We start from the raw sequence: 22,585 nt of genomic DNA, 5'->3' as shown, positions 1-22,585 counted from the left end.
CAGTACAGACACAAAGATGTTAGAGAAAGACAGAAAGAGCGAGAAAGAGAGAAAGACAGAAAGAGCGAGAAAGAGAGAAAGACAGAAAGAGCGAGAAAGAGAGAAAGAGCTAGAAAGAGAGAAAGACAGAAAGAGAGAAAGACAGAAAGGGAGATATCCGTTCACACAGATGTAAGAGGGATGATGGAGGGATGAGATAGACAAAGGTGTATAATGATGGAGGGATGAGATAGACAAAGGTGTATAATGATGGAGGGATGGTACGTACAGCTCTGAGGATGGATACAGCCTCCTTGCTGAGCCAGACAGGGTAGAGGACATCGTCATGGAGGATAGACTCAAACAGATCGTCTTCGTTGTCTGCTTCAAACGGAGGCTGGCCAGCCAACATCTCATACATTAACACTCCCAGAGCCCACCAGTCCACTGATGGACCGTACTCCAACTCCTGCAGGATCTATACACACACACACACACACACACACACACACACACACACACACACACACACACACACACACACACACACACACACACACACACACACACACACACACACACACACACACACACACACACACACACACACACAATCATCGTTCGCTTTAACATCTGATGCTTTAAAAACACCGTAGGGGGCAGAAATGTGTGTAACACTGGCTCAGCTCACCTCAGGGGCTATGTAGTCAGGCGTGCCACAGAATGTGGTGGTGGTGACTCCATTGATGATGCCCTCCTTACACATGCCAAAGTCTGCCAGCTTACAGTGGCCCTCTGCATCCAACAATATGTTATCTAACTTCAGATCCCTGAGAGAGGGAGAAAGAGAGGACATGGTTGCCACCAACAACCAAAAAACATAACACTGATACAACAACAGCAGTTGCCACGATATAATTCTCATGTTGCGCCGGCACGTGTGGGCTGTGGTTCAAGGTCAGGGGTTAAAGGTCGGACGTTACCTGTAAATGACCCCGTTGCGGTGCAGGAACATGAGTGCAGAGGTAACTTCAGCGGCGTAGAAGCGCGAGCGAGCCTCGTCAAACTTCCTGGAGCGTTGGATCTGAAACATCAGGTCACCTCCGTTCACGTACTCCATCACGAAGAACAGACGGTCCTGGAGAAGCAGGGAGAGGGTTGGGGTGTGAGTGTATATGTGTGTGTGTAGTGTGTACCCGGGTCTGGAAGCAGCAGTAGAGCTGGCAGTGGTAGGGGTGTTTGTAGTGTGTACCCGGGTCTGGAAGCAGCAGTAGAGCTGGCAGAGGTAGGGGTGTGTGTAGTGTGTACCCGTGTCTGGAAGCAGCAGTAGAGCTGGCAGAGGTAGGGGTGTGTGTAGTGTGTACCCGTGTCTGGAAGCAGCAGTAGAGCTGGCAGAGGTAGGGGTGTGTGTAGTGTGTACCCGGGTCTGGAAGCAGCAGTAGAGCTGGCAGAGGTAGGGGTGTGTGTAGTGTGTACCCGTGTCTGGAAGCAGCAGTAGAGCTGGCAGAGGTAGGGGTGTTTGTAGTGTGTACCCGGGTCTGGAAGCAGCAGTAGAGCTGGCAGAGGTAGGGGTGTGTGTAGTGTGTACCCGTGTCTGGAAGCAGCAGTAGAGCTGGCAGAGGTAGGGGTGTGTGTAGTGTGTACCCGTGTCTGGAAGCAGCAGTAGAGCTGGCAGAGGTAGGGGTGTGTAGTGTGTACCCGTGTCTGGAAGCAGCAGTAGAGCTGGCAGAGGTAGGGGTGTGTGTAGTGTGTACCCGGGTCTGGAAGCAGCAGTAGAGCTGGCAGAGGTAGGGGTGTGTGTAGTGTGTACCCGTGTCTGGAAGCAGCAGTAGAGCTGGCAGAGGTAGGGGTGTGTGTAGTGTGTACCCGTGTCTGGAAGCAGCAGTAGAGCTGGCAGAGGTAGGGGTGTGTGTAGTGTGTACCCGTGTCTGGAAGCAGCAGTAGAGCTGGCAGAGGTAGGGGTGTGTGTAGTGTGTACCCGTGTCTGGAAGCAGCAGTAGAGCTGGCAGAGGTAGGGGTGTGTGTAGTGTGTACAAGGGTCTGGAAGCAGCAGTAGAGCTGGCAGAGGTAGGGGTGTGTGTAGTGTGTACCCGTGTCTGGAAGCAGCAGTAGAGCTGGCAGAGGTAGGGGTGTGTGTAGTGTGTACCCGGGTCTGGAAGCAGCAGTAGAGCTGGCAGAGGTAGGGGTGTGTGTAGTGTGTACCCGTGTCTGGAAGCAGCAGTAGAGCTGGCAGAGGTAGGGGTGTGTGTAGTGTGTACCCGGGTCTGGAAGCAGCAGTAGAGCTGGCAGAGGTAGGGGTGTGTGTAGTGTGTACCCGTGTCTGGAAGCAGCAGTAGAGCTGGCAGAGGTAGGGGAGTGTGTAGTGTGTACCCGGGTCTGGAAGCAGCAGTAGAGCTGGCAGAGGTAGGGGTGTGTGTAGTGTGTACCCGGGTCTGGAAGCAGCAGTAGAGCTGGCAGAGGTAGGGGTGTGTGTAGTGTGTACAAGGGTCTGGAAGCAGCAGTAGAGCTGGCAGAGGTAGGGGTGTGTGTAGTGTGTACCCGTGTCTGGAAGCAGCAGTAGAGCTGGCAGAGGTAGGGGTGTGTGTAGTGTGTACCCGGGTCTGGAAGCAGCAGTAGAGCTGGCAGAGGTAGGGGTGTGTGTAGTGTGTACCCGTGTCTGGAAGCAGCAGTAGAGCTGGCAGAGGTAGGGGAGTGTGTAGTGTGTACCCGGGTCTGGAAGCAGCAGTAGAGCTGGCAGAGGTAGGGGTGTGTGTAGTGTGTACCCGTGTCTGGAAGCAGCAGAGGTAGAGCTGGCAGAGGTAGGGGTGTGTGTAGTGTGTACCCGGTCTGGAAGCAGCAGTAGAGCTGGCAGAGGTAGGGGTGTGTGTAGTGTGTACCCGTGTCTGGAAGCAGCAGTAGAGCTGGCAGAGGTAGGGGTGTGTGTAGTGTGTACCCGGGTCTGGAAGCAGCAGTAGAGCTGGCAGAGGTAGGGGTGTGTGTAGTGTGTACCCGTGTCTGGAAGCAGCAGTAGAGCTGGCAGAGGTAGGGGTGTGTGTAGTGTGTACCCGGGTCTGGAAGCAGCAGTAGAGCTGGCAGAGGTAGGGGTGTGTGTAGTGTGTACAAGGGTCTGGAAGCAGCAGTAGAGCTGGCAGAGGTAGGGGTGTGTGTAGTGTGTACCCGTGTCTGGAAGCAGCAGTAGAGCTGGCAGAGGTAGGGGTGTGTGTAGTGTGTACCCGTGTCTGGAAGCAGCAGTAGAGCTGGCAGAGGTAGGGGTGTGTGTAGTGTGTACCCGTGTCTGGAAGCAGCAGTAGAGCTGGCAGAGGTAGGGGTGTGTGTAGTGTGTACCCGTGTCTGGAAGCAGCAGTAGAGCTGGCAGAGGTAGGGGTGTGTGTAGTGTGTACCCGTGTCTGGAAGCAGCAGTAGAGCTGGCAGAGGTAGGGGTGTGTGTAGTGTGTACCCGTGTCTGGAAGCAGCAGTAGAGCTGGCAGAGGTAGGGGTGTGTGTAGTGTGTACCCGGGTCTGGAAGCAGCAGTAGAGCTGGCAGAGGTAGGGGTGTGTGTAGTGTGTACCCGTGTCTGGAAGCAGCAGTAGAGCTGGCAGAGGTAGGGGTGTGTGTAGTGTGTACCCGTGTCTGGAAGCAGCAGTAGAGCTGGCAGAGGTAGAGGTGTGTGTAGTGTGTACCCGTGTCTGGAAGCAGCAGTAGAGCTGGCAGAGGTAGGGGTGTGTGTAGTGTGTACCCGTGTCTGGAAGCAGCAGTAGAGCTGGCAGAGGTAGGGGTGTGTGTAGTGTGTACCCGTGTCTGGAAGCAGCAGTAGAGCTGCCAGAGGTAGGGGTGTGTGTGTACCCGTGTGTAGGGGGGTGTGTGTAGTGTACAAGGGTCTGGAAGCAGCAGTAGAGCTGGCAGAGGTAGGGGTGTGTGTAGTGTGTACCCGTGTCTGGAAGCAGCAGTAGAGCTGGCAGAGGTAGGGGTGTGTAGTGTGTACCCGGGTCTGGAAGCAGCAGTAGAGCTGGCAGAGGTAGGGGTGTGTGTAGTGTGTACCCGGGTCTGGAAGCAGCAGTAGAGCTGGCAGAGGTAGGGGTGTGTGTAGTGTGTACCCGTGTCTGGAAGCAGCAGTAGAGCTGGCAGAGGTAGGGGTGTGTGCAGTGTGTACCCGGGTCTGGAAGCAGCAGTAGAGCTGGCAGAGGTAGGGGTGTGTGTAGTGTGTACCCGTGTCTGGAAGCAGCAGTAGAGCTGGCAGAGGTAGGGGTGTGTGCAGTGTGTACCCGGGTCTGGAAGCAGCAGTAGAGCTGGCAGAGGTAGGGGTGTGTGTAGTGTGTACCCGTGTCTGGAAGCAGCAGTAGAGCTGGCAGAGGTAGGGGTGTGTGTAGTGTGTACCCGGGTCTGGAAGCAGCAGTAGAGCTGGCAGAGGTAGGGGTGTGTGTAGTGTGTACCCCGGGTCTGGAAGCAGCAGTAGAGCTGGCAGAGGTAGGGGTGTGTGTAGTGTGTACCCGTGTCTGGAAGCAGCAGTAGAGCTGGCAGAGGTAGGGGTGTGTGCAGTGTGTACCCGGGTCTGGAAGCAGCAGTAGAGCTGGCAGAGGTAGGGGTGTGTGCGTGCCAGGGCCAGGATTCGCTTCTCTGTCAGGGTGCAGTCCACATCATCATCCTGCTGGATCACATCCTTCTTCAACACCTTCACTGCAAACACCTCCTCACTGCCTTTCAGCTCTGCTAACATCACCTGCAGAGGGAGTGGGGGGGGGAGAGGGGAGGGGCGAGAGGGAGGGGGGGCGAGAGAGAAAAAGAGAGACTTTACACCTCCTCACAGCCCTTAAACGCCAGCTCCATCCCCATGTCCATTCTCCGTCCCTTCCTCCTCTTTCCCTCCTCCTAGGGCTGTTACGGTGGCCAGTTGAGTCACGGGAACTAGGGTTCTCCAAAACTGCACTCTGATGCCGCTGATGGTCATTAGTAGCCTACCTGACCTCGCTAACGGCCAGACGCTAATGGCCTGGTACTCAGCGCTCTATTGTCCCTCTAATCACACTGACATCAATGCAAATACAATCAAAAATCACTTCAAACACTTCATCAGAGTTTGAGTAAAATCGGATCACCTGTTGAGCAGCGAGAGCCAGCTCCTCATAGCTGGTTGATGGAATTCAATTATCGTTCCTATAAGCACATGTTGTGCAATATTTCTATAGGTTATGCTATCTAATTGTGTGACAAAACAGAGTTTTGATGGCCTCCGCTAAAAAGAGGAGGATCCCATCAGCTTTCTATAAGCTAGGCCTACTATATTAATTTATCAACTGTCCTAATATTAAGCACGTGGCTTTGCTTTACAACAGAGTAGCCTACCTTGATGGCATGAAAATGGGATGTGGGAAAAGCTATTCAAGTGCATTTTTATTTATAAAAAAAATAAATAAAATAAAAGTACCTTTATTTAACTAGGCAAGTCAGTTAAGAACAAATTCTTATTTTCAATGACAGCCTAGTGGGTTAACTGCCTGTTCAGGGGCAGAACGTCAGATTTGTACCTTGTCAGCTTGGGGATTTGAACTTGCAACCTTCCGGTTACTAGTCCAAAGCTCTAACCACTAGGCTACCCTGCATACAGATGACATGTATTTTTCTCCATCAGTAAATTGGCATTGTGTTGTGTGACAAAACTGAACATGTTAGACTGGCCTTTTATTGTCCCCAGCATGAGGTGCAGCTGTGTAATGATCCTGCTGTTTAATCAGCTTCTTGATATGCCACACATGTCAGGTGGATGTATTATCTTGGCAAAGGAGAAATGCTCACTAACAGCAATGTAAACAAATTTGTGCACAAAATTTGAGAGAAATACACTTTTTGTGCATATATATGAAACACTTCTGGGATCCTTTATTTCAGCTCATGAAACATGGGACCGACACATGTTGCGTTGATATTTTTTGTTCAGTATAATTTCACACATGTATTATTTAGTATATGTAAAGACATGATTGAATTGAGAATAGTGGGTGAGAATATTTTCACATGGGAATGACGCCCAGCGTGTGCAACCTTAAGGTCAGAAACATTTAACATTTACATTTAAGTCATTTAGCAGACGCTCTTATCCAGAGCGACTTACAAATTGGTGCATTCACCTTATGACATCCAGTGGAACAGCCACTTTACAATAGTGCATCTAAATATTTTAAGGGGGGGGGTGAGAAGGATTACTTTATCCTATCCTAAGTATTCCTTAAAGAGGTGGGGTTTCAGGTGTCTCCGGAAGGTGGTGATTGACTCCGCTGTCCTGGCGTCGTGAGGGAGTTTGTTCCACCATTGGGGAGCCAGAGCAGCGAACAGTTTTGACTGGGCTGAGCGGGAACTGTACTTCCTCAGTGGTAGGGAGACGAGCAGGCCAGAGGTGGATGAACGCAGTGCCCTTATTTGGGTGTAGGGCCTGATCAGAGCCTGGAGGTACTGAGGTGCCGTTCCCCTCACAGCTCCGTAGGCAAGCACCATGGTCTTGTAGCGGATGCGAGCTTCAACTGGAAGCCAGTGGAGAGAGCGGAGGAGCGGGGTGACGTGAGAGAACTTGGGAAGGTTGAACACTAGACGGGCTGCGGCGTTCTGGATGAGTTGTAGGGGTTTAATGGCACAGGCAGGGAGCCCAGCCAACAGCGAGTTGCAGTAATCCAGACGGGAGATGACAAGTGCCTGGATTAGGACCTGCGCCGCTTCCTGCACGACCCATGGGCCTATATGTTCTGATAAGGTTTGTATCACAACTCAAGTGGCCAAATAACTCCCAAGTGTAACCTAAAGGCCTAGGAACAGGGTTCGAGGGCCCAGAGTCTATAGACAGCCGAGTGCTGGGTTATTTTTTTTTTGGGGGGGGGGGGGGGGAGTTTTGAGCAAAAGAATAATATGGTAATAACACTTGGAAATCAGCTCCAAATGATTTTAATTTAAGAAATCTGTTCCCAGGTATTCCCATGCATAATAGAGAGACAGGTGATTGTATACAAATGTAAGAAAGGTTTAAAATGATTATGTTTCAGTCAAACATGATATCTGTTTGGGCTTTTTGCGGTCAATTTGCAGTCTACAAATGATTTGTAATTACAGTACCAGTCAAAGGTTTGGACACACCTACTCATTCAAGGGGTGTTCTTTATTTGGACTATTTTCTACATTGTAGAATAATAGTGAAGACATCAAAACTATGAAATAACACACATGGAATCATGTAGCAACCAAAAAAAGCATTGGGGCAACCTTTCATGTGACTTTTTTCAAATCATCATTAGAGCAGCATCATGCAGCCTTAGAATGTATTAGAAATCAAAACATATAGCCCAACGTTTGTATCACAAGTAAAGTTGCATAAATAACTCTAAATGAAGCATATAGGAGGACCGGTTTCTTTGTTAACCACTCAACACAGAATAGCTGCATGTGTGCACTACCTGAGAAAAATATCCTTTCAATTTTATTCAGCTATGTTCAATTGTATTCTTCTAACTATAAAATAACATAAAATAATAATGCCACGGGAATTATAAGCTAATATTGTCTGCTAAATCAACTAGTGGAGCCCGTAGCCATATGGCATAGCCAGATCAGGGCCAAACATAAGAACGACTCAGAATACGCTATTTTGTTCATCTGAAATAGGCTACATTTCCTTCACATCATGTTTTCTTTAGACCTGCCTTTAGACCTGCCTTTAGACCTAGGATCGGGATGGGCAACTCCAGTCCTCGGAGGCCTGATTTGGTGTCACACCTTCTGCTCCGGCCCCAGCTAACACACCTGACTCCAATAATCGCCTAATTATGATCTTCAGATTAGAACGCAATTAGTTTAACAGGCGGTATCCGCTAGGGATGGGGGAAAAGTGGAGCTGCCCATCTCTGGTGTAGGCTGTATTAATGGATTTATTACGTTGTTTTATTTTTTTAAATGTAGATGTTCAAAAGGTCTGCATCTGTGGCTCGTAGGCTGTGCCCGCAGATGCTAAATGTGTTTATGATCATTTAACGGTCAATTAACCGTGTGACCGGCAGGTATTTGCATGACAGTTACCGGCTGACAAAATGTCACGGCCGCCACAGACCTACGCTCCTCCCTCGCCCTCCTTCTCACCTTCCCAAAGCTTCCTTTCCCCAGGACCTTAATGAAACTGAAGTCTTTGAGCGTCCTCTTCACTGCTCCGTTCTCCCGCGAGGTAGAGGAGGCGTAGGAGGAGGTGGAGGAGGAGGGAGAGCCCTGCATCTCTAGTGACGTCCCCTGTTGTAGCCGCTCCAACTCGGACAGCTCTACACACACACACGCACACACACACGCACACGCACACACACACACACACACACACAAAGGAAGTCAGACAACTCTGTGTCTTCGAGTATGTTTGTGACCATGTGTGTGTGTGTGTGTGTGTGTGTGAGCGTGTGTGTGTTTGTGTATTACCTTGCTGTGAGGGGGAGGTGAGGGGAAGCTCGTCTGAGAGTTCTGAAGGTGACTGGGAGTCCAGCCCTGGGGGTAACTAGAGAGAGAGAGGGGAAAGAGACGGTTATCGTCAACATTGTCATCGTTGCCGTCGTCAGTGTGTGTGTATACCTTTTTCCTGCGCTGTGCGGTAGTGGAGATCTTGTCAGGGGTGACTCCCATTTCAGCCAGGACTTTGGCGATGCCTTTGGCATCCACCCCGCAGTTGGGAGCTACGTTGGCCTCACACCTCTTGTGGACATTCATCTTACACACTACACACACACACACACACACACACACACACGTCATAGTTAGGAGCTACATTATACTTACATTGTCTATTGACAATGAACACCCACCTTGCATACTACCACACACACACACACACACACACACACACACACACACACACACACACACACACACACACACACACACACACACACACACACACACACACACACACACACACACACACACACACACACACACACACACACACACACACACACACACACAGGTGCCATACCCTTGCATTGCAGACCCTGCCTCATTAGTCCCCATAGTAAAGATCCACAGTGGTCACAGAAGGTAGGGGCCTTGTAGTTGTGGTTGCTGAACTTATGAGGCATGTTGACACTAAACCTCTGGGCACCAACCTGGAGAGAGGGAGGGGTGAAGGAGGGAGAAAGGGAAGGAGGGTGGGAGAGTTAGGGAGAGTTTGGAGCTGTGATTGGAATCTACACCTAGTATATAAGAGCATCTCTCTGCACACAGTTATACTCAGCGCACAGAGGAACTTAGGCCTATAGTTTATAATTGACAGAAGTTTGTGTTTCCAAACCAAATTACATCATGGTGGCCATAACTCTATGGTGCCCATGTTGATCAACAACAGTCCACAATACCTCCTCCGGTGTATCCTCCTGCTTCTTCATCCCGGCACACTTAGTGATGATGTGCTCATGGCAGCGCTTGTGGACCACACACGTGCACACTGCAACAAACACACAATTACACACTTCCACAATTACACACTTCCTCAATTACACAACTACACACTTCCACAATTGCACACTTTTAAGTGGACACTGAACAACACACAATATGAATACAAAAGAAAGACAACTCAAAAATGTCTCGATTCATTCTAGAATGCTCAGGTATCACTAGAACCAGCATAATAATGCATGAACCCACGCAGAAAGACAGACACAGACGACTTGTACTCACCCTGGCATTGGTAACCCTGCTTTCCCAGTACCCCCCTATATCAAATCAAAGAGAGAGGGTGAGAAAGAGAGAAAGTCAGCATTTTGTAGAGAAAACAGGGATATTGGCAGCAGGTAGCCTATCGGTTAAGAGCATTGGGCCAGAAACCGAAAGGCAGCTGGTTTGAATTCCTGAGCCAACTAGGTGAAAAATCTGCCGATGTGCCCTTTAGCAAGTCACTTAACCCTAATTGCTCCTGAAAGTAGCTCTGGATAAGAGTGTCTACTAAGTGACTAAAATATAAATACACTACATCCCCAAAAGTATATGGACATGCTTTCAAATTAGTGCTACATTATACAATGACATTCTAGACGATTCTGTGCTTCGAACTTTGTGGCAGTGGTTTAGGGAAGGCCCTTTCCTGTTTCAGCATGACAATGCCCCTGTGCACAAAGCGAGCTTCATACAGGAATGGTTTGTAGAGATCAGTGTGGAAGAACTTGACTGGCATGCACAGAGCCCTGACCTCAACCCCATCAAACTTCTTTGGGATTAATTGGAATGCCGACTGTGAGCCAGGCCTAATTGCCCAACCTCACTAATGCTCTTGTGGCTGAATAGAAGCAAGTCCCCGCAGCAATGTTCCAACATCTAGTGGAAAGCCTTCCTAGAAGAGTTGAGGCTGTTATAGCATGTCCCCATACTTATGGTCATGTAGTGTATTCTATGATAATTACTGGGGCTGATTTCTGAGCTGCTTAATCTGGGTCTCACCAGCAGAGGAAGCTCTAGGATGGAACAGAGGGCTGATGCTGGTGTGTGTATGTGTTTCTCACCAGATGAAGTCTCGGCAGTGTGAGCAGTAGGTCGGCTGCCGTAGATACGTAGCCATGAACTTGTGACCATTAACCTGGTGAACACGCCTCCGGACGGCCCCCTGCCGCCGCCGAGGACCAATCCGCTCTCGGAACACACGCTCCTCATTCTCATTGGCTGCCGAGGCTAACGAACAGACAGGCAGCATTAAAGAAGGGTCCAATTCGCAAAATCCCAAATCCCTCCATGCACCATATTACTTATCCTGTAAGATCTCCACCAGTGCCTAAGGGAGGTCAGGGGTAGGGGTAGAGGCTCGGGTCCGATTGTGGATTGGGCACACGAGATCGTTCCTAAAAGTACAGTATCTTTCTCCCTCGCTTTCTCCGTCCTCCTCTACCTCTCTTTATGTCTTTCTGTGTGGGCACGACAACAAAGGACAGAATATGAAGAAATGTACATTTTCTTCTCTTCCAGTCCCATCGTTCCATCCATCTCTCCCTCTCTCTGTGTCCCTAGGACCGAATTAGCCTTATGAGACAAGAGAACCACCTCCACTCCTCCTACTCTCTCTGTCTGTCGCTCTCTTGCTCTCTCTAGGTTGTCTTGCAGAGGTGGTTACTGTGTGTGTGTACAGGATGTGTGTGTGTGTGTGTGTGTGTGTGTGTGTGTGTGTGTGTGTGTGTGTGTGTGTGTGTGTGTGTGTGTGTGTGTGTGTGTGTGTGTGTGTGTGTGTGTGTGTGTGTGTGTGTGTGTGTGTGTGTGTGTGTGTGTGTGTGTGTGTGTACGTGCGTGCATTTGTGCGTGCATTGTTGCGTGTGTGTGTGTTTGAGAGAGAAAACGAGAAAGTGGAGCAGCTAAACAGGCCATTACTGAGATCAGTGTGTTTTACATAATACATCATCCATCTGTTCACACACACCACACAGAGGGGCGGGGTTAGGCAGGTGTGAGTGATTGCCGTGGAGACGGGTGTACTATGAACTCACAGAACACTTACTGACCAATCACAGCACACACCCACAAGCACACGCAATCACAGAGGATCTCAAATAAGGAAAAGTGAGAGAGGAGTGATGGGGGGGGAATGTATAGAAGAGCTCAACAACCAGGGTAAAGGGAGTGAAGAGGAGCGGATGGTGAAGTAGAGGTAGAAGAATTATAGGAGGATACGCAGCAGAAGAAAGAGAGATGATGAAGGGAGGGGAAGGGAGGGGACGAGAGAAGGCCCCTGAGCAGCACAGAACAGATTGCAGAGAAAATAACTCCTAAAAATACCTCCTCTTTCTCTCCTCACTCACTCACCCTTCTCTCTCTCTCTCTCTCTCTCTCTCACTCACCCTTCTCTCTCATTCTTTTTGACTCTCCAGTTCTTGCCCACCCTTATATACAAATGTATTACAAATGAATAATACGCATATATTAGCATAAATTAGCTAGCTGAACTGGGAGGAAGTTCAGGTGTGAGGGGGGGTCAGGGAAGCAGCTGCACAAATTAACCAATGATTAAACGCCACAACATCTACATTGTCAGGCATCAGACTGCAATATCATATTGATCTAGTCACTGACATGTTGAGGGGGATCGAGAGGGGGAGAGAGAGAGAGAGCGAGAGAGAGAGAGAGAGAGAGTCAGAGCTTGTGTGAGACGGGGTGTAGGACAAAGGGGTGAGAATCGATTGAGAGTCACACACACACACACGCACACACAGAGCTCTGCTGACTGGCCTTCCAACAATAGCCCTAGGGCTGGTGTCTGACCTCGCTCTCTATGGGTAGAACAGTAGATTGTGGGGGGAGCAGAGGATGGTGGGTAGAACAGGAGGCTGTGGGTGGAGCAGAGGGTTGTGGGTAGAGTAGTTTTACCTTCAGTAGAAGATCCTGACAGATCGATAATCACATAGACCTTCCCCTCTGGTTCTAAATCAACCTGGAGAGAGAAAGACAGTCTGTTTTGATGTACAACACACTGTATGCACCCCCCCCACACACACACACACACCCACCCCCACCCCCCCACCCACACACATGCACACACATACCAATGACATCCTGGAATAGTAGTATAGTCCAACCGTTATGACGGAAATGTATCTCCAACATCCATACATTCAAACACATATTGTTGAGAGGAGCACCTATAGCTCCTGGGGACAGGTAAGTATTGTCAGTTCATTCTAACTGGTTTTATTACCCACACCAGGATTTGAACCTGCTTCTGTAACCTAGGCTACCTGCTACCCTTCATAGCGTCAATGGCAGCTGGCCTCACAAGTATTTTACATTTTCCAGGGGGGAGAGAGAGAGAGAGAGAGAGAGAGAGAGAGAGAGAGAGAGAGAGAGAGAGAGAGAGAGAGAGAGAGAGAGAGAGAGAGAGAGAGAGAGAGAGAGAGAGAGAGAGAGAGTGATTGAGAGAGTGATAGAGTGTGATAGTGATAGAGAGAGAGTGATAGGGGGATGGAGTGATAGAGTGTGATAAAGTGATAGTGATAGAGAGTGATAGAGAGGGATGGAGTGATAGAGTATGATAGAGTGATAGTGATAGAGAGGGATGGAGTGATAGAGTGTGATAGAGTGATAGTGATAGAGAGAGAGAGAGAGAGAGTGATAGAGAGAGTGATAGAGAGTGATAGTGATAGAGAGGGATGGAGTGATAGAGTGATAGTGATAGAGAGAGAGTGATAGAGAGGGATAGAGTGAGAGTGTGATAGAGTCATAGTGATAGAGAGAGAGTGATAGAGAGGGATGGGGTGATATAGTGTGATATAGTGATAGAGAGGGATGGAGTGATAGTGATAGAGAGTGATAGTGATAGAGAGGGATGGAGTGATAGAGAGGGATGGAGTGATAGAGTGTGATATAGTGAGAGAGTGATCGAGAGAGAGAGTGATAGAGAGGGATGGAGTGATAGTGATAGAGAGTGATAGAGTGTGATAGTGATAGAGAGGGATGGAGTGATAGTGTGAGAGAGAGAGTGATAGAGAGGGATGGAGTGATAGTGATAGTGATAGAGAGGGATAGAGATTTAGAGAGGGATGGAGTGATAGTGAGAGAGAGAGTGATAGAGAGGGATAGAGAGGGATGGAGTGATAGAGTGTGATAGAGTGATAGTGATAGAGAGTGATAGAGAGGGATAGAGATTTAGAGAGGGATGGGGTTTAAATCCTTGGTTAAGCTCTGGACAGCCGTAGATCCTCTTACGCAACGCTCTGCCTGTCATACAGCAGATCTGCCACCACACACAGGCACACAGAACAATACATATGTAGACCTAATATAAACACACATACACACACACACACACACACACACACATACAACAATATGGCTAAGTTAGAATCACACACTCAGAGAAATTGCCTGGCTGAGACTTTAAGTACTTTACTGTCGCCATGGACATGGAAAAATTAGTTCACCTCATTAATCCGGTTAGCCAATTAGAATGCAGGGATACAGCCCTAGCCACACACACACACTGTATCATTGAGTGTGATCTGTAAGTGTCTGGTGTCTAGGGAACCTAAAGTAGGTTGGAGACTGAGGCCAGCATTAAATACACATCTGAGTTCTCACTACCTGACACACATACACACACACACACACACACACACACACACACACACACACACACACACACACACACACACACACACACACACACACACACACACACACACACACACACACACACTGGCAGTTCACACACACACACCTCACGTTACACTTCCACTGTGTCTGCACCCCTTCCTGTCATCATCTCTCTGTCCCTCTTCTTCTCCCTCCAGTTTCAAATGCTATTTATTAATACAATCACTTTTTTAAAATCACAGTGAAACCCCAATAACATCATATTAAAATGACATGCATTGTTACTGATGACTAGTACATCTCGAGATATAATAGGGAAATTCATTAGTGGGTACATGTGTAATAATGGCAACAGAAACGTTGATACATTGTTTAAATAGATCAATTAAAATGTCTGAATAAAGATCCATCCTTTCCCTCTCTCTGGAGAGTTTGGGTTCGATGACAGCCTCCAACATCAAAGACAAATTCTCAGAATTGAGATTTCAGCAAACACACACACTTATATACAAACACAGAAAGAGAGTTTTCAAATTTCACCCTATTGCTTCCCTTTCACTAAGGCCATATATGACACACACTAGATACACACACACTAGATACACACACACTAGATACACACACACTAGATACACACACACTAGATACACACACACTAGACACACACACACTAGATACACACACACTAGATACACACACACTAGATACACACACACTAGATACACACACACTAGATACACACATACACACTGTATTGTTGATCAGGTTTCCTTTTCCAGTGCCTTTGTGCTTGTGAATGCACTGGCCCATTTGTGTGTGTGTGTGTGTGTGTGTGTGTTTACAAGGGCATCTTAAGCCCAGTCTGGCCTACTTCTACAGAGGGTCACTGAGGGGCGTAGCCAGTGATGTCACTGCCCGGCAACCATCCAGTTATTACCCAGGAGGCCATAGTCAGTGATGTCACCACAGAGACAGGAGAGGAAGGGAAAGGGTAACTAGCTGTAGCAGTACAGAGAGAGAGTATTGACTTGGCTGGCTCTTCAATAAAAACTGATCGATCATCAGAGTGATCCATTGATCTGTACACTTTGACCTCATACCGGTTGACAGAGCAGGACAGGAAACCCTGGGGGGGGGGGTGTATGTGTGTGTGTGTGTGTGTGTTACAGTGCCTTCAGAAAGTATTCACACCCTGTTGTGTTACAGCCTGAATTATAAAATGATTACATTTGGATTTTGTGTCACTGGCCTACACACAATACCCCATAATGGAATTATGTTTTTAGAAATGTATTCAAAATGAAAAGCTGAAATGTCTTGAGTCAATGAGTATTCAACCCCTTTGTTATGCAAGCCTAAATACGCTTTGGAGTAGAAAATTGGCTTAACAGGTCACATAATAAGTTGCATGGACTCACTCTGTGTGCAATAATAATGTTTAACATGATTTTTGAAAGAATACCTCGTCTCTGTACCCCCACGCATACAATTATCTGTAAGGTCCCTCAGTCGAGAAGTAAATTTCAAACAGAGATTCAACCACACAGACCAGGGAAGTTTTCCAACGAAGGGCATCTATTGCTAGATGGGTGAAATGTAAAAAAAGCAGAAATGTAATATCCCTTGGTGAAGGTATTGATTACACCTTGCATGGTCACCACATGGATGATCACACCCAGTCACTACAAAGATACAGGTGCCCTTCCTAACTCAGTTGCAGGAGAGGAAGGAAACTGCTCAGAGATTTCACCATGAGGCCAATTGTGACATTTACAGAGTTTAATGGCTTTGATAGGAATGAACTGAGGATGGATCAACAACATTGTAGTTAATCCACAATACTAACCTAAATGACAAAGTGAAAAGTAGGAAGCCGGTACAGAATAAAAATGACAAAACATGCACTAAAGTAAAACTGCAAAAGATGTCCTGAATACACATCACTGAGTACCACTCTATATATCTTCAAGCATGGTGGTGGCTGCATCATGTTATGGGTATGCTTGTCATCGGCAAGGACTTTTGGGGGTTATAAAGAAATGGAATAAAGCTAAGCACTGGCAAAATCCTAGAGGAAAACCTGGTTCAGTCTGCTTTCCACCAGACATTGGTAGATTAATTCACCTTTCAGCCGGACAATAACCTACAACACAAGGACAAATAGACACTGGAGTTCCTTACCAAGAGGACATTGAATGTTCCTGAATGGCCTAGTTACAGTTTTGATTTGAATCAGGTTGAAAATCTATGGCAAGACTTGAAAATGGCTGTCTAGCAATGATCAACAACCAACTTGACAGAGCTTGAAGAATATATATATATATATATTTTTAAATGTGCAAATATTGTACAATCCAGGTGTGCAAAGCTCTTAGAGACTTACCCAGAAAGACTCACAGCTGTAATCACAGCCAATGGTGATTCTAACAGGTATTGACTCTGGGGTGTGAATATTTATGTAATGAGATATTATATTTGTGTATTTCATTTTCAATAAATTTACAAACATTTCTAAAAAAAAAACAGGTTTTCACTTTGTCATTATGGGATTTTGTTTGCAGACAATATCAATCCATGTTGAAATCAGGCTGTAACACATCAACATGTGTCATAAATCAAGGAGCATGAACACTTTCTGCAGGCACTGTACATACTCACCAGCCCAGCCCTCAGCAGGCCCCCTCAACCTCTACACGTCACACACAGGTACGGACAGACACAAATGTTACGAAATGTATTTAGCCTGTGTGCCACAAACTCTGTTAGCCTGCTGAGCTAAAGCCTATGCATTAGCTTGAGGATGTATTCATGTTTCAGGCAAGGATAGTCATGATTCTCACACACACACACACACACACACACACACACACACACACACACACACACACACACACACACACACACACACACACACACACACACACACACACACACACACACACACACACACACACACGTCTTCCTACCCAGGCCTGGTAGTGCGTGCTGCCATTCTGCAGAATGTCCTCCAGCTGTATGGTGCAGTTCGCCACAAAGTCGTCATATCCGATTGGTGCATCATGGAACACTGACATCTCCAATTTCCGTCCGTCCGTCATCTGGGCTGTAAAGTCCTACAAATAAAAATAGACTAGAATAATATATATTTTGTCCATTTATATCCAACTGGCCAGATTTACACCAGCCACCTTCTGTCCATTAGTCTGCCTCTGTAACCTTTAGCCCTAAACTGAAGCGCATGATGAGTTCAGGTGTTTGTGTTGGGCTGAAGCAAAAGTGTGCCACCAATGTTGCCCTGCCCTGGAGAAGTGGATCTGGTACAGTACCTGGTTCCATGCAGGTGAGTTGCTTCTGTTCTTGGTGCAGGTCTGTCCCAGGTGGGTCTGGTCCAGGTTGAGGGTGAGGTAGGGGTCCAGGAGGAATGAGGATGAGTTCTTCCCACCTGCATGGCGGAGTGCCCAGGGGGTGGGCTTCAAATCCACCGCCTCACACACACGCACCTTCAACACCCCACTGAACACTGGCATGGTGGCGTGTATGTGTGTGTGCAGATGGTCCGTCTGTCTGTAAGTCTGTTCTTTCTAACTAGTCACCATATTAGATAGGTAATCCTACATCCCAGAATCCATTCAAACAGTCAGACATTTACAACACACTGTCACAGATACACACACATAGCCTACACACACTGCCTCACACACACGGCCATGTTAAAACGTAAACATGGGTAAAAACACCCCTCTTTGCTCTTAATATAGTCTATAGAACACACCCCACAGTCAGGTACCGAGCCCGCTTGCGCCAAACCAGGTCGGGCCAGACGACAGACGGTGCCCTCTGTTTGTTTACAGTCCGTCCCGTGCAGATGGCAGAGATATAGAGGGTTGTCGTTAGCAGAAATAACGAATAACGACGCTATAGAATAGGTCTCGGTGGTGGGAAGAAAGGAGAGAAGCCCGATGATGAATCACAGAGAACGGCTCCGGTCCTGATCATCTGATCAGAGACTGTACCCGGTAGAGCAGCTGCTGTCCCGGGCTCAGGGCGGGGGAGGAGACCTAGACATCCGCGATCCCTCCACCATGTCTCGTGCCGGCTGTAAGCAGCTCGACTCAGTAAACAGCTCCGACAGAATATGTCTTGAACAGCACTGGTTCTTTTCTTTCCCGGGATGTCTGTCTGCTTATCCGGTGGGTCCCACGGTTTAAAGTGCTAACCAGTGACAGGCTATCGGTCCCCCTCAATATGTCTGTCGTGTTCCTCTCTCTCTCTTTTTCTCTCCCTATATCTCTCTCTTTCTCTCCCTATATCTCTCCCTGTGCGCGTTCACCCGTTTCTCTAGCCAGCAGCGGTTTCCCAGTGTGAGTGCGAGCTTCAGGAAATGCGCAAAACGCGTCAGCCGCGCCGCTTGCCTTCTACGCCGGATAAGGGATTGTGTGTGTGTGTTTGTGTGTTCAAGATACCACACCCAATATGGTCAATCAGACAGCCTCTCTGCCCAACGAAACGATACACACACACACAAACGCGTGTAGAAGAGATGGTTCGGTACACTGATGAATAGCCTAATGGTTTGGCTTTAGCTCAGCGGACTAACAGTCTTGTGGCGCACTGACTGCGCAGACAACCACGGTTCAAATCCAGTGGTTTACCTAAGGACACAAGACTGTGTTGATGAAAGCTTGACTGTGTCCTTGCTATGATGTCATACATTATATCCATCTCCGTGATGTCTACTGTCATGCGCGCGCACACACATATATATACACACACAGGGAATCCGCAAAGGGCTTTTAGTTCATCCCATTGCTGTTGGATGAAAACCATGTTACTCAATTTTAGCCTGTTTTCCTTTTTTACATGCAGGGATAGGCTATTGAAAGCAGTTGGCTAACTCCGCTCAAATGTAGCCTACTCTGAACATTTCATGACTCTGGGACCAAGAAAATGTAGGCCTATTTGAAATAGCTTCTGAAGTTTTATAATTGTATATTCGTTCATGGAAAAATATGGCCGTTTTTTTTATTTCCTGAAAATGTTCTGTTTTGGAGATTAGATTTTCATCTGCCAGCAATGTAAATGGCAAAGGACATTCTACTGGAGCGATGCATGTGTGCAGTTGCGACCCGTCATTAAGGGCAGATGGGTTTGAGCCCCACATTTTAAGCAAAAAAAAAAAGAAATATACTACCGGTTAAAAGTTTTAGAACACCTACTCATTCAAAGGTTTTTCTTTATTTGTGCTATTTTCTACATTGTAGAATAGTAGTGAAGACATCACAACTATGTAATAACACATATGGAATCATGTAGTAACCAAAAAGGTGTTAAACAAATCAAAATAGATTGTATATTTCAGATTCTTCAAATAGCCACCCTTTGCCTTGATGACAGCTTTGCACACTCATGGCATTCTCTCAACCAGTTTCATGAGGTAGTCACCTGGAATACATTTCAATTAACCTCTCTGCGCACCGAACCCGTTAGCGGGATTAAATTCGACAACATACGGTGATCGCTACATAAATAGTCTTTTGTTTGATAAAATCCATTGTTATAGCCTAACACGAAACATTTTGTGAACCGCTTGTGTCGTGAATTCCGTCTCATTCAATTTGACGACACATTCGATGTAAATACACACACTAAACGTGACTTTTCCAGTCATGTTTGGTTTCATTGCAATCAACTGGTTGTTTGTAACAAAACCAAACGTGATGGGTCATTTCGCGGGACTTATTGACTGAAAGAAACTGATTTGAAGAGAACAAGTAATGACATCATTGTGCACCAATGATATGACCGCTGTTTCATTGATTGACTGTATTTTAACCCAATTACCACTGATCATCTTAGACCACTGCACCACTTGGGAGCACAACTAAAGGACACCAATGAGAAAAAGAGACTTGCCTGAGCCAAGAAAAATGAGCAAAGGACATTAGACCGATAGAAATGTGTTGTTTGGTCTGGAGTCCAAATTGGAGATTTTTGGTTCCAACCACCATGTGTTTGTGAGACGCAGTGCGGATGAAGAATTATCTCCACATGTGTATTTCCCACCATAAGGCATGGAGGAGGTGTGATGGTGTGGGGGAGCTTTGCTGGTGACACTGTCAGTGATTTATTTAGAATTCAAGCCATGCTTAACCAGTATGGCTACCATAGCATTCTGTAGCGATACGCATCCCATCTGGTTTGGGCTTAGTGGGACTATCATTTATTTTTCAACAGGACAATGACTAATCACACCTCCAGGCTGTGTAAGGGCTATTTGACCAAGAAGCAATGTGATGTAGTGCTGCATCAGATGACCTGGCCTCCACAATCACCCGACCTCAAACAAATTGCGATGGTTTGGGATGCGTAAGACCGCAGAGTGAAGGAAAAGCAGCCAACAAGTGCTCAGCATATGTGGGAACTCCTTCAAGACTGTTGGAAAAGGATTCCAGGTGAAGCTGGTTGAGAGAATGCCAAGAGCATGCAAAGCTGTCATCAAGGCAAAGGGCGGCTATTTGAAGAATCTCAAATATAAAATATATTTTGATCTGTTTAACACTTTTTTGGTTACTACATGATTCCATGTGTGTTATTTCATAGCTTTTATGTCTGCCCTATTATTCTAGAAAATAGAAAATAGTAAAAATAAAGAAAAACCCTAGAATGAATAGGTGTTCTAAACCTTTGACCAGTAGTGTTTATACACTACCGGTCAAAAGTTTGGGGTCACTTAGAAATGTTCCTGTTTTTGTCCATTAAAATAATACAGTATGGACATTTTTTATGTTGTAAATGACTATTTTAGCTGGAAACCTCAGATTCTTAATGGAATATCTACAGAGGCCCATTATCAGCAACCATCACTCCTGTGTTCCAATGGCACGTTGTGTTAGCTAATCCAAGTTTATCATTTTAAAAGGCTAATTGATCATTAGAAAATCCCTTTTGCAATTATGTTAGCACAGCAATAAAGAAGCAATAAAACTGACCTTCTTTAGACTAGTTGAGTATCTGGAGCATCAGAATTTGTGGGTTTGATTACAGGCTCAAAACAGCCAGAACCAAAGTACTTTCTCAGTCTATTTCTCAGTCTATTCTCATTCTTATAAATGAAGGCTATTCCATGCGAGAAATTGCCAAGAAACTGAAGATCTTGTACATCGCTGTGTACTTCTCCCTTCACAGTACAGCGAAAACTGGCTCTAACCAGAATAAAAAAAGGAGTGGGAGGCCCAGGTGTACAACTGAGCAAGAGGACAAGTACATTAGAGTGTTTTGTTTTTGAGAAATAGATGCCTCACAAGTCCTCAACTGGCAGCTTCATTAAATAGTACACGCAAAACACCAGTCTCAACGTCAACAGTGAAGAGGCGACTCCGGGATGCTGGCCTTATAGGCAGAGTTCCTCTGTCCAGTGTCAGTGTTCTTTTGCCCATCTTAATCTTTTATTTTTATTGGCTAGTTTGAGATATGGCTTTTTCTTTTCAACTCTGCCTAGAAAGCCATCATCCCGGAGTCGCCTCTTCACTGTTGACGTTGAGACTGGTGTTTTGTGGGTACTATTTAATGAAGCTGCCAGTTGAGGACTTGTGAGGCGTTAATATGTGTCACATATCAGTTTGCAAACGATGTAAAAAAAAATATACCATTGAGTTAATAAAGCCGCATACAAACATGGTCTCTTTTTTGTTTTCTTGATTAAGGCAATACCAAAATGCAAGTGTTTCAGCCTAGCTCAGTGCTTTCTGTGGTGATAGTGCAGAAAATACGGAACGTTGCACCGTGATTGGCCCAGTGTTCTGTCACTCATGGGGACACTACTTCACCGCCAAGTCTAAGAGTGGAGCTAGAAAATTCAAGCCGATTAGGTGCTGCCATAGAGTTACATTAGAAGTGCCCATCCAAGAAGGCTCAATGCCATTGGCCACAGATAAAATGACGTCAAATCACATTATATCTACAGTAGCTTTGATTGGACTGTCAACATCCTTCTGTAGCTCAGTTGGTAGAGCATGGCGCTTGTAACGCCAGGGTAGTGGGTTCGATTCCCGGGACCACCCATACGTAGAATGTATGCACACATGACTGTAAGTCGCTTTGGATAAAAGCGTCTGCTAAATGGCATATATTATTATTATTATTATCCTTACTTACTGACATACTTTCAACTTCTTGGCTAGCAGTCATCATCATAAATCAAGTTGACAATCTTCTGGCAAATCCTTTTGAATCCTAAGAAGATAAATAATGAAGAGAAAGTAAAGATAAAACGTATCAGTGCTCATCGGCCATTGGACATAAATATTACACAACAAGTTGGAAATCGCAAATTCAACAATGAGAGGTTTGGAAGGAATCAGTGGCTAACCTCAAGCATTGCAAAGCAATCATTAGCCTGCTATTCAGTGTAGTGGCTTTGTGGTCCCAAGTCTAAGATTAAGGGTCTATTTTCGAAGTTTAAAATGATAAACATTCAACATTGGCCATGCTGTCAATGAAGCATGATTTGTGCCGCGCTCAAAACAAATGTTAACTCGGAACTGCAAAATC

The 22,585-nt window shown here is 46.6% G+C and overlaps 1 protein-coding gene across 1 annotated transcript in view; it reads right to left on the bottom strand.

Annotated features, from left to right (window-relative positions):
• The window catches only part of LOC124040057 (protein kinase C epsilon type-like), a 22,085-nt gene extending 3,606 nt beyond the window's left edge, over nt 1-18,479 (bottom strand). Inside the window, exons 1-14 of the mRNA XM_046356829.1 lie at nt 17,362-18,479; nt 17,002-17,148; nt 12,314-12,377; nt 10,468-10,633; nt 9,650-9,684; nt 9,325-9,413; nt 8,946-9,075; nt 8,546-8,688; nt 8,396-8,471; nt 8,072-8,244; nt 4,503-4,676; nt 963-1,117; nt 671-809; nt 269-457 (exon numbers count right to left, since the gene is read on the bottom strand). Coding sequence (XP_046212785.1) covers nt 269-457; nt 671-809; nt 963-1,117; nt 4,503-4,676; nt 8,072-8,244; nt 8,396-8,471; nt 8,546-8,688; nt 8,946-9,075; nt 9,325-9,413; nt 9,650-9,684; nt 10,468-10,633; nt 12,314-12,377; nt 17,002-17,148; nt 17,362-17,562 — 1,881 coding nt within the window. The 5' untranslated portion in view covers nt 17,563-18,479. The remainder of the gene's footprint in view (nt 1-268; nt 458-670; nt 810-962; nt 1,118-4,502; nt 4,677-8,071; nt 8,245-8,395; nt 8,472-8,545; nt 8,689-8,945; nt 9,076-9,324; nt 9,414-9,649; nt 9,685-10,467; nt 10,634-12,313; nt 12,378-17,001; nt 17,149-17,361) is intronic.
• Nucleotides 18,480-22,585: the final 4,106 nt, after the last annotated feature.

Source organism: Oncorhynchus gorbuscha, linkage group LG07 (genome assembly GCF_021184085.1).
Source record: "Oncorhynchus gorbuscha isolate QuinsamMale2020 ecotype Even-year linkage group LG07, OgorEven_v1.0, whole genome shotgun sequence".
Lineage (NCBI taxonomy): Eukaryota > Metazoa > Chordata > Actinopteri > Salmoniformes > Salmonidae > Oncorhynchus > Oncorhynchus gorbuscha.
Note: the sequence above shows the minus strand (reverse complement) of the source record. Positions and strands in the feature narration are given on the sequence as shown.